A 13190-nucleotide genomic window follows, 5' to 3' on the forward strand; every position below is an offset into this window, starting at 1 on the left:
CCTGCATTATACTATTAACCCCTAATATGACGCTCCGTACACCGCCGCAACCTACATTATAGCTATGTACCCTTAATCTGCTGCCCCTAACATCGCCAACCCCTATATTATATTAATTAACCCCTAATCTGCCCCCCCATTGTCACCGCTACCTACCTACAATTATTAACCCCTAATCTGCCGACCGGACCTCACCGCTACTCTAATAAATGTATTAACCCCTAAAGCTAAGTCTAACCCTAACACCCCCCTAAGTTAAATATAATTTTTATCTAACGAAATAAAATAAATCTTATTAAATAAATTAATCCTATTTAAAGCTAAATACTTACCTGTAAAATAAACCCTAATATAGCTACAATATAAATAATAATTATAAATAATAATTATATTTTAGCTATTTTAGGATTAATATTTATTTTACAGGAAACTTTGTATTTATTTTAACCAGGTACAATAGCTATTAAATAGTTAATAACTATTTAATAGCTACCTAGTTAAAATAATTACATAAGTACCTGTAAAATAAAATACCCTATTCTAAAATAAAAATTGAACATTACAACCCACCACCCACATACCCCTAATCTAACCCAAACCCCCCTTAAATAAACCTAACACTAAGCCCCTGAAGATCTTCCTACCTTGTCTTCACCACACCGGGTATCACCGATCTGTCCAGAAGAGGGTCCGAAGTCTTCCTCCTATCCGGGGCTGAAGAGGTCCATCATCCGGCTGAAGTCTTCATCCAAGCGGGGGCTGAAGAGGTCCATCATCCGGCTGAAGTCTTCATCCAAGCGGGGGCTGAAGAGGTCCATCATCCGGCTGAAGTCTTCTATCAAGCGGCATCTTCAATCTTCTTTCTTCCGGCTTCATCTTCATCCCGCCGACGCGGAACATCCATCCTGGCGGACGACTTCCCGACAAATGACGGTTCCTTTAAGGGACGTCATCCAAGATGTCGTCTCTCTTGGATGGAAAATTCAGTCAATCAGATTCAAGTTCAATCCGATTGGCTGATTGGATCAGCCAATCAGATTGAGCTCGCATTCTATTGGCTGATTGGAACACCCAATAGAATGCGAGCTCAATCTGATTGGCTGATTGGATCAGCCAATCGGATTGAACTTGAATCTGATTGGCTGATTACATCAGCCAATCAGAATTTTCCTACCTTAATTCCGATTGGCTAATAGAATCCTATCAGCCAATCGGAATTTGAGGGACGCCATCTTGGATGACGTCCCTTAAAGGAACCGTCATTCGTCGGGAAGTCGTCGGCCAGGATGGATGTTCCAGAAGAAAGAAGATTGAAGATGCCGCTTAATTGAAGACTTTAGCCGGATGATGGACCTCTTCAGCCCCCGCTTGGATGAAGACTTCAGTCGGATGATGGACCTCTTCAGCCCCGGATAGGAGGAAGACTTCGGACCCTCTTCTGGACGGATCGGTGATACCCGGCGTGTTGAAGACAAGGTAGGAAGATTTTCAGGGGCTTAGTGTTAGGTTTATTTAAGGGGGGTTTGGGTTAGATTAGGGGTATGTGGGTGGTGGGTTGTAATGTTGGGGGGGTATTGTATGTTTTTTTTACAGGCAAAAGAGCAGAATTCTTTGGGGCATGCCCCGCAAAAGGCCCTTTTAAGGGCTGGTAAGGTAAAAGAGCTTTTCAATTTTTATTTTAGAATAAGGTAGGGCATTTTTTTATTTTGGGGGGCTTTGTTATTTTATTAGGGGGCTTAGAGTAGGTGTAATTAGCTTAAAATTGTTGTAATATTTTTATAATGTTTGTAAATTCTTTTTTTATTTTTTGTAACTTAGTTCTTTTTTTATTTTTTGTACTTTAGTTAGTTTATTTATTTGTAGGTATTTGTATGTAATTAATTTATTGATAGTGTAGTGTTAGGTTTAATTGTAACTTAGGTTAGGATTTATTTTACAGGTAATTTTGTATTTATTTTAACTAGGTAGCTATTAAATAGTTATTAACTATTTAATAGCTATTGTACCTGGTTAAAATAAATACAAAGTTGCCTGTAAAATAAATATAAATCCTAAAATAGCTACAATGTAATTATTATTTATATTGTAGCTATATTAGGGTTTATTTTACAGGTAAGTATTTAGCTTTAAATAGGAATAATTTTTTATTTAACTTAGGGAGGTGTTAGGGTTAGACTTAGCTTTAGGGGTTAATACATTTATTAGAGTAGCGGTGAGGTCCGGTCAGCAGATTAGGGGTTAATAATTGTAGGTGAGGTAGCGGCGACGTTGGGGGGGGGCAGATTAGGGGTTATTAAATGTTATGTAGGGGTCGGCGGTGTTAGGGGCAGCAGATTAGGGGTACATAGGGATAATGTAGCTTGCGGCGGTGTGCGGTCGGCAGATTAGGGGTTAAAATTTTTTATTAGAGTGGCGGTGATGTGGGGGGGCCTCGGTTTAGGGGTACATAGGTAGTTTATGTGTGTTAGTGCACTTTAGAGCACAGTAGTTAAGAGCTTTATTAACCGGCGTTAGCCCAGAAAGCTCTTAACTCCTGGCTTTTCTCTGCGGCTGGAGTCTTGTCGTTAGAGTTCTAACGCTCACTTCAGCCAAGACTCTAAATACCGGCGTTAGAAAGATCCCATTGAAAAGATAGGCTACGCAATTGGCGTAGGGGGATCTGTGGTATGGAAAAGTCGCGGCTGGAAAATGAGCGTTAGACCCTTTCCTGACTGACTCTAAATACCAGCGTTAGGACCCCCTAACACTGGTTTTGACGGCTAACGCAGAACTCTAAATCTAGGCGTAAGTTAGGTTTTGGACAGAAATATTAATCAGGAAATTGTTGTTCCATCTCTATTTCCTAATCTTTTTTTTCATAAAGAACGTTTGTTGCACAACTTTTGTTGCACAACTTGGATGTTGTGCATGCTCTTAAATTTTATCTACAGACGACTAAGAATTTTCGCCAGTCTTCTGCTCTGTTTGTTTGTTTCTCTGGGAAACGTAAAGGGTAGAAAGCTTCTGCTACTTCTCTTTCCCTCTGGTTGAGAAGTATAATTCGTTTGGCTTATGAGACTACTGGACAGCAGCCTCCTGATAGAATTACTGCCCTTTCCACAAAAGCTGTCTCCTCTTCTTGAGCTTTCAAAATGAAGCTTCTGTGGAACAGATTTGCAAGGCTGCAACGTGGTCCTCTCTGCATACTTTTTCCAAATTTTCCAAATTTGATACTTTTGCCTTGACTGAGGTTTCTTTTGGGGGAAAGGTTCTTCAAGCGGTGGTGCTTTCTGTTTAGGTCTACCTGTCTTGTCCCTCCCTAGTCATCTGTGTCCTCTAGCTTGGGTATTGGTTCCAAACAGTAAATGATGACGCCGTGGACTCACCATATCTTAGGAAAGAAAATAAAATGTGTGCTTACCTGATAAATTTGTTTCTTTCCGGGATATGTTGAGTCCACAGCACCACCCTTTATTTCAAGACAGTTATTTTTGTCTAAACCTCAGGCACCTCTTCACCTTGTGTTACTCTTTTTTTTTTCCATTTCCCTTCGGTCAAATGAGGTTTGTAGGTAGGGGAGTGATACTTAAAGTGAAGGTAAAGTTACCTTCATGTCTATCTATTATATTATTAATTTTTCCAAATAAATTTGACTTTCATTCATGAAATTTTAACAATTTGCTTGTAAAGAAAGTTATTACCATTTTTAATCTATTTCTGAAGGTCCCGAAAATCAACCAGTTTTTTTTTTCTGGCTTAATCACGTCTTTCTGTGATCCAATTAAAAATCTGGCCATTAGGCGGCCGTCACTTTACGTCTTCAAACTCCTTTCTCATATGCACATGCGGTAGTAATTTTTTCTGAAGCTAGGAATCCATGCTCACTCCCATTTTGCGCATGCGTATTGGTATGGTTTAGGAATTTCCGATACAACATCGACATAATACTGAAGGCTCCGATGCAATGATCTGGGAAAAATCAACTCCTCTCTGTCTCGCATAACATAGTACTGAATGAATAAATTTATTAATTGAATACTATGTTACAACAAAGATTGACGCATGCGCAGAAGAAAGTGAGATCACCAATTAGCGCATGCACAGTTAATCTGAGCATCGTGAACACGCTTTTTAGAGCCATAGAGAGCGGGTGAGATCGCTCCATACGTCAGAGGGCAGAAAAACAGGAAATAGGGGTTGGGAGGAGGCAGTATCGGAAAGGTAGTGATTTTTATATATATATCTTCTGAAAAATAGAAAAGTAATAGAAAATATAAGTTAGCGATTAGCTTCTGGTCATATTAGCAAATGCATTGATGTGTTCAAATTGGAAAAACTTTACCTTCACTTTAACAGCTTGGATGTGGTGCTCTTTGCCTCCTCCTGCTGGCCCGGAGGGATATTCCCAACAGTAATTGATAACGCTGTGGACCATATCAGGTAGGCATACATTTTGTTTTACAGCGTCCAGAATTCTGTGCCACCATTTTAATACAATAATAGTTATTCAGCAAAGACAAACCTTGTTCTGTTTGTTGAGCTTTAGAATTTTTCCTCATATTTTATTGCTCACCACAGAGGTTTACAGTATAAGAAATGTTAAAAATCAGTTATAGAAGAGGAGATAAATTGCAGCCAATTATTTTCCTGTAGTGTTCTTCTTGATTGTAGAGGAAAATCTTGCGAAAATGGATTCAAATTAATTAGAACTAATTTAAGAAAAACTTTTAGATTACAAGTGGAGCGCTAAATATCGCTTTAAAGAAAGCGATATTTGCACTCCACTGTGTAATACCAGCACACGCTAATGTGCGCTGGTATTACAAGTTAACGGCAATGCGAACGCAAGCTCGCGTTCGCATTGCTGGTAAGCATTACGCTTACGAGAGCGCGCTTCCATAGACTCCAATGGGAGCCTCGTTCTGATGCTGTCAGATACGGCATCAGAGTCTAAGCGCAGTGAAGGGGGTAAGTAGCGCAGTAATTGCAGCATTTGTAAATAAATATGCATATTATTATATAAATATATATTTATGTGTTAATATGTGTATATACACATAAATATATATGTATATAAGCATATACATATATATTTACTGGGAACACACAGTTCCCACAGACCGTAATGTAAAGGCATTTTTCAGTGCCAGGTTTTTTTTTTAGCACCCCACTGCCACCAACTTTAGACCCCAAAATACTGCCTAGTGCAGTTGTTTTTTATTTTTAAAAAAATGCTACATTATTTTTTTTTTAAATAAAAAGCTAAAATGCCCTCTACTGTGTTCCCAGTAAATATATATGTATATGCTTATATACAGTACATATATATTTATGTGTTAATATGTGATATACAAATAAATATATATGTATATAGTCGTATACATATATATTTAAAAATTCTGCGCTACTTACCCCCTTCGTTTCGTGAGGTTCTGATGTCTATAGAAGCGAGCTCTTGTGAGCACAATGCTTCCTAGCAATGTGAAAGCAAGCTCGCGTTCGCATTGCGCTTATCTTGTAATAACAGCGCTGGTATTACCAAGTGGAGTGCTAATATCACTTACATGTAATTGATATTTAGCGCTCCACTTGTAATCTAGCCGATAGATAAAAGAAGTCAGAATTACAACAGTTAAATGCTCTAGCATAATACTATTGTACTTTTATGTACCTTTAAATTGAAAAAAAAATCATTGCGTTTGTTAACGTGAGCTGAACATTTAAATCTGTGCCGACCCGAGATATGCTGCTCAGTGCCGGCTAAACAGCCAGACCTGCTGACTTTGAAAAGCCCCAAAATCTTCTTGCAGAAAGGCTGCTGGGAATGTGTTTTCTGAAGGACACAAATGCCATTTTAGAATTGTTCTACTGCAAGGCATAGTAGATTTTATTCTCCCTCAAATGCAGTTGAAAAAGTGAAATTTCCAATAATTTTGGGAAAGCTTCAAATTAAAACCCAGTTTAGAGTATAGTTTGGAAAGTTTAAATGAACATAAAACAACAAATTGTATATCATGATTCAGATAGAGCATACAATTTTAAACAACTTTCTAATTTGCTTCTGTTATCAAATTTTCTTTGTTCTTTTTGTATCTTTTGTTGAAAAGCTGGGTCAAAAGCTCAGGAGCGCTATATGGCAGCACCATTTCCTGCCATGTAGTGTTCCAGGCTCCTACCTACCCAAGACAAACAGGATTACATTATTGACCACCCTGGATTCATATTGTGGTCATCAGACATTATCATGCTTGTAAAGTCATCAGCTAAGGTAAAAAATAGGTCTGAACCCGCTAAATGCCTCCATTTTCTCCACTTTCCACTACCCATCCATGATATAATTGCCATGCATGACCTCTTGTTCTTGATACTACAATCTCTGAAACATTTTTATTTCTTCTACATCATTTCATTAGAAAACAAAACAAAATGAAATCATAATAAGTGCACGCAAATGATTTAGAGACAGTCAATAACCATCACAGCTCTGAGAAATATTTATTACAGGCAGTAAAATACAAAAAAAGTAAAAATTAATTGCCGTGCCTTTAAAATAAGATTAGCGGTACTTTGCTCAAACCTGAACCCACTTGATGGCAGAAGAAAATGTGTTGCAGACACATATGGTAGCCAAAGGGTTAAGAGTCTGGGACCTGCTGTAAATATGTGCTGGTTGTTGAGCTCTCGTGTTTAAGGGTAACCCTCAGTCTGAGCCAGTTCTACGCGCCCCGAGCAGTGTTTAATGGGGCAGGAGTGAGGTCCACTGACAGTGACGCTGATATGCAGTGACAGTGTCCTATGGCTGTCCCCAGGGTTATGTGAACTATGCTGCCTTGCTTATTTACTCATCTGCATGGGCTGGCAGCAGTGCCCGCTAGTGAGAGGCTCTGCCACAGCGTCTTATATGAGGACAGATCCTCTTAGCAGACAGGGGGTGTCCAGATACCATCTATTTAAGTGAGGGTCCCAGAATGATCAGCAACTAAAGTTATCTATGAAATTGCAAGTGGGAGACAGTGGTCTCGGGTGATTGAGTCTGTCTTGTAATCAGGGAGTGCTGGCTAATAAATCATACAATATTATAACAAAAATGAGTGCCCTCTGCTAAATGTGACAGAGTACAGTAATTAGTGAGTGTTCTCATCAATTAGACTACCGTATTGCAGGTGAGTAAAAGCTATATATCAATGTATGAGTGCGCTCTAATAAATGAGACTACTGTGAAATGAGCGAGAGTGCTCTAGTAAATAAGAAAAATTAAAGCACCATATAATAAAAAAGTGTGTATAGAAATGCGTGAGCACGACATTTGATGGCAACACCTTAATATATTTCTTAAAATAAAATTGTCTTCTAATTGTGATGTCATGCAGAGATAGTAAATCGGAGGGTCCGGCTGAGAATTTAAAATACATGAAAACATGCTGTAATAGTTGAGAACTGTATAAAAAAGTGAGACTGTCCTGTGATTGGTTAAACATGGTCTTCTATAGACTGAGACTTGCTTGAGGCAATATACCTTATAATAGCTGAGTCTTTAAGCAGAGAACCATTAGATGAACACATTACACAAGGTGGATGCTGGTGCACTACAATGAGTGAGATTTCTGGTTTATTAATTGAATGCCAATACTGCTGAAGTAAAACTATGGACTAGATTTATCAGTCTGAGGACAGACAAGGTTCACGTGTTGTATGTCCAAATTTCATCACAAACTGTGAGGAGCATTGTTCCTCATATTTAGCTTTGCATGATCTTGTGTAATGCCGCCCCCCTGCGCTCGCACAACCAATTATATGAGAGTATGGCTTGTCAATCACCCTGGTCAAATGAGTCCAGGGTGATTTTTATCCGCCAACTCTAAGTTGACGGAGAGGGTTTAGGAAGTAACTTCATAAATATCAGTTGCAGGCTCAAATGTGCTAGGCTGTAACCAATAGGGGCATTCGACTCATGATAAATACATCCCTATGTTTAGGATGGAGTTGAAATGGTCTAAACAATACTTAACAGTGCAAGTATAGTTACCCCTAAATCTATTTCTAATTCAGTGTCCATAATACGTAAAATGCAGTGAATATAGCAGGTTTGGGGAAAGCTTGAAAATATCAAAGAATTATGAAAGTCCATATTACACTTTCATGATTCAAAGCATACAATTTTAACATAAATAAATAAATAACTTTCCAATTTTCTTTTGTTGCCAAATATACCTCTTCCTCTTGATATCGTTGATACCTGTTTTTAGTGTGGGCATATGTAAATAGGCTCATAAGTGTCACCATATAGTGCTCAAGAGCACGTGCATGTTCCTGAGCCCTCCTCAGTTTGCTCTTGTTTTACCTAAGTTTTATCAAAGGAAAGCAAAAGAGGTACATTTGACAACAGAATTGTTGTTTTTTTAAATTGTACACTCTACTTAAATTATTATGAAAATAATAAATTTGTTATGCCTGTCCTGTTAAAGGAAAGTGAATAAAGTGGGTGTTTTATACATGTATACTAGTGTCTCTTTTGTGATTCACAGGAATGCATTTGAATGATTGCACTTTCTTCAAATTGGTAAGGTTATACTTATTATCTTAACTAAGTAGCGTCTGGAAAAACACTTTATGAAGCCCTATGATCTAGTAATTAGGGGGTTGATAAAGCAGCATTCTGTGAATTTAGATCAGAGTGTGTAGAGAGAGGCTCTGTAGATTTGGTAAGTTCTTTATGGGTCTTTCCATGGACTAAGTGCAATGTAATGTTACTTTTTATAGTATTGACAAATATCCAGTAGATCCTTCACAAGGTCTCCAAAAAACTTTTCATAATGATACAGATCTGTTATTAAACCAAATAGTCTGCAGTTGTTTGGCACAGGGGCATAGAAGGCTTGAAGAGGAGCTTAGCAGAAAATGGAATTTACTTTTTTAATATAAAATGGGGTCTACAAAACTTTGCAAATCCCATTAAGTCATTAGAAGAAACAGGTTAATTTAATGTTATTGGGTGGAATATCATTAAGGGAAGGAAAGTTTTGAGACTTCACACACCTTCTACCTGTTGTCCAACTCTTCCAAGTCCTACAGCAATACTACTGCCTTCCTCCTGATTGGGTATTTGCAATTGTAACCCAGTTCCTCCTACCCTGCCATCTGGGCAAAGAAGTACACTGGAGTCAGCTTCACACTTAGTTGGCCGTGCATAGCAGGATGCCAACTCTGGGGGTAACAGTTCCACTTTCACCAATGGCTTGAGTTGGCAGTTGGGTAGCAGGAGAACAGGATTATGATCTGGTGGAGTCTTCCTTTGTTCAGTTTTGTCCACATCCTCTGCTCGTTTAATGGAGAGGTCCAGTGGTCCTTCATGTGGGCAAGAAGCTTTCTCAAGTTCATGGTGGATATGAAGAAGCTCAAGACGTATTTTTCCCAGTTGCTCACCCAGAGCCTTTTGCTGACTGTTGTCCCCAGATCCCAGGTTTGCCAGGCTCTTCTCCACTTTACCATACTGATCTAGTGTCCTTGTGAGATCCTCAATGAGATGTGAGGTGTCTTCAACTGCTGGTTCTGTATTGTCTGTGGAGTGCTCTGACCTTCTCCTCCTCTTGCAGGCAATGGCCAACAAAGGGGATGTTTCGCACCAAGGAACAGGGGATGTCAAGAGGGGAGAGGAGGATCTGAAAAGGAAATTAGTGAAAAAGTAAGTTAACAACAAATTTTTATATAGAAAATCTTTGGATTTCTTATCTTAGCACGAGTAGCTCTAGATGTGTCCTTTTTCCCTATGCTAATTAATTTTGATACCATAAGACTTTCAACAGGCTATTGATTTGGTTTATTAATTGAGAATATTCTTTAAATTGAAGAAAAATGGTCTTTCTACAAGAAAGACAACCATAATGAGTTAGATCCCATCTTCTTATGGGTGCAATAGTCCTCAAAAATAATATGCATACTTTTCATTTGCACTAAAAGGTCTTTGATTAATAAATGAGGTTGTCTATTGCTCTGATTCTAAATGCACAGAAGATGGTTTTACACCTGCTCCTAAATTTAAAAAATACGAAAAAAAATAATTTAATATATGTTATAACTGCATGGTAAGCCATATTTCTGAGCAAATAGGTGAGAAAGCTTCCTACTTAAAAACTAAGGTATGAATCATATTATCTTAGACATATCAGACTAAAATGATGTCACTTTGTAACCTAGCGCTGTTATCTGGAGCTTAAAGGGACACTGAACCCAAATTTTTTCTTTCGTGATTCAGATAGAGCATGACATTTTAAGCAACTTTCTAATTTACTCCAATTATCAATTTTTCTTCGTTCTCTTGCTATCTTTATTTTAAAAGCAGGAATGTAAATCTTAGCAGACAGCCCATTTTAGGTTCAACACCATGGATAGCGCTTGCTTATTGAAGGATTACATTTACCCACCAATAAGCAAGCATAACCCAGGTTCTTAACCAAAAATGGGCCGGCTCCTATGCATCACATTCCTGCTTTTTAAATAAAGATAGCAAGAGAACAAAGAAAATTTGATAATAGGCGTAAATTAGAAAGTTGCTTAAAATTGCATGCTCTATTTGAATCATGAAAGAAAAAAATTGGGTTTAGTGGCCCTTTAAGAGGTTAAATTTTATATGCACTCAGATGATGCTTATGGGTTATGTGTACATCATTCTCGTTTCCTCATCAGGATTTTCCTTTGTCAGGTATATATAGAAGTACAGTACTAGACCACTTCAGAGACCTAATAAAACCCCATATTCACTATATCTCTTATCAGACATCAGTAGAACTCTTCTTCTGTCACTTTTCATTTTTAAGTAGCCCATTTATATGACTCTCACACACATTTCTTGTAAAGAACACTGTCTTCACTGCTGAGACACAAAGAGCAACAGAAGGAGATTTTGTACTGGTGTTTTAGAAGAGCGTAGGTATATTTGGACTTTAACAATGTTTATTGTGTTACTGTAAAAAATGTTATAATGATCGGTGCACCTTTTCTACTCTTTTATGATGGAATAACCCTGGGGAAGGAAAAGCCCCCCAAAAGTGAGATTGATGTGCGTATAAACCAAAAGAATCACACAAGTATATAAAAATATTAAATTTAACTTCTGATGGCCTTGATAATGGTGCTCCATGTTATTCTTTTTCCTTGCATGTTTTTATTTTTTTCATATAATAGTCTTCCTTTGTTCATATTTATACTATTATTACCTGCTCTGGAGTGTCCTGTCTCTGTCATCAAGTGACGCTGTCTGCTCCGTCATCACTTCTGGTCCATCACTCCCCAACCAATGTTTTCTCTTTATGCATCTAGCAGATCTTCCATCAGTCCAGAGTGTCTCATTACCAATCTCCTTTGGAGGTATTGATTCTAGTGATTCTTCACTTGTGCTAGGCGCTGGTATCCCATACCCGCTTGGTAATTTCTGCTGCTGGTTTGTTTCTCTCACTGACTGAGTTGGCCATTTATCATCTCGTTTCTGCATCAGCTTGGATTGAGAATGTGTTTGTTTTGAAAACTTGTCCCCAGATCCCCATGAATGTGTGCTTTTCATTTCTGGGGTTTTGTGGACACAGCTTTTTAAGGTCTCTGCTGGCATTTTGACATTTGGGGTTGCTATGAAGGGAGTGAGCCCTGGTTGAATCTGGCTCACTGGTTTTACTGAAGCCACTTTGCCTTCGGCTGTATTAAATGCGTGTTCAAAAAGCAGTGGGTAGTAGAATCTGGGGAGAAAAGATGATCTTTCTGAATTTTGCAGAGCTTGAAAGTGAGAAGAGTGTGCCGGGTGCATGAGTTGGGCCGTGGAGGCTAAGAAAGGTACCTGCGCTGAGCCCCCAGTCATCGTAGGGCTTATGTAGGAAAACAAGTTTGTGTTCAAAGGGTAGTTGATACCCAGCAGTGACAGACCCTGGTGTTCTTGGTATTCTGTGTATGATGGTGGTGGGTAGCAAGGAATGATATTAGCTCCAGTACACCCTGCTGTCATATCTGCTCCTCCTTTCTTAAGTGTATTATTTAGCACCTTCCACTGTTCAGCTTGCACCCCTCCAATATTGCCTAAAGTCTTCCTGGAGGCCTTGGCAAGCTTTTGCTCTTCTCTTTCCTTTTCACACTGTCCCTCCAAAGAGAACACATCCGTTATGATGAACTCTGGCTCCCCATCTTTGTTTGCCTTCTCCAGCTTTCCTTTCAACCCCAATATGGAACCTTTAGACTCACTCTTTCCTGTGCTGACTTGCTGAGTCAAGACACCTCCCCCCTTCTCCTTCCGCCCTCTGTCTACAGCTTCCTCCTCCTCTTCTTCTCTTTCCTCATCTTCCTCCAGGAACTTTGAAACCTCTGATGTACCTTTCTCTCCAGCTTGCTTGACCCTTGATATATTAGAACCAGTGGAATCACAAGCCTCTTGTCTATCTAGAACCCCATCTTGCGATGGGTCCTGTAATAGGTGCATTTCAGGGATGAGAAAATTACTCTTCTTGTAAGGCCAGTCTGACTCTATGAGCAAGGACAATGAATTCTTGCATAAGCTGTACTTCATGTGGTTGTACAGGTGGGATTTTTCCATACAGGTAAATGGACACTGAAAACATTTATAATTATATGGTTTCCCCCAGGGTCGAGGGATATAATGGGGTTTTTTAGGCTTACGCTCTTTATTTTTGCAAACTGATGCCAACTTACAACTGCCATCGTCATCTTTAGACATTGTTCTAGTGAGGTCACTTTTAGCAGATCCCTTTCAAGGATGACAGAGAGAGCCCCTCTGCTCAGGTGTACTTGAGGTCCTTCAAGGAACAGAAACCAGTCTGCAATGGGTACAATGACACTAATTAATTGTGTATTTAAATCTCACCTTCTAATTACATTATATAATGTACTACAACTCTAATCCAACAACCGCATCATAAAGGTCTGCATTCCCTAGCTTGCATGTTGGATCCATCCTTTCTGAAATTGTGATGTGCCAGCAAGATGAAGTGTCCCAGAAATGTACATATTTTTGGCCATGGTGCACTATATATATTTTAGTGCCAAAACAATTTGGAAACAAAAATAGCACCTGTATAATGTATCAGTCTGTATCTATCTATCTATCTATCTATCTATCTATCTATCTATCTATATCAACTCTATCTATCTATCTATCTATCTATCTATCTATCTATCTATCTATCTATCTATCTATCTATCTATCTATCTCATTG

General features: G+C 38.7%; 1 protein-coding gene across 1 annotated transcript; it reads right to left on the minus strand.

Annotated features, from left to right (window-relative positions):
- Positions 1–8677: 8677 nt before the first annotated feature.
- On the minus strand, positions 8678–12691 carry PRR35 (proline rich 35). The gene is made up of 2 exons (XM_053694537.1): positions 11193–12691; positions 8678–9638 (listed from the first exon to the last, which is right to left on the minus strand). The coding sequence occupies exons 1-2, from the start codon at positions 12689–12691 to the stop codon at positions 9008–9010; spliced, it is 2130 nt and encodes a 709-aa protein (XP_053550512.1). The 3' UTR covers positions 8678–9007.
- Between the last annotated feature and the right edge of the window lie 499 nt (positions 12692–13190).

This window comes from Bombina bombina, chromosome 11, assembly GCF_027579735.1.
Source record: "Bombina bombina isolate aBomBom1 chromosome 11, aBomBom1.pri, whole genome shotgun sequence".
NCBI lineage: Eukaryota > Metazoa > Chordata > Amphibia > Anura > Bombinatoridae > Bombina > Bombina bombina.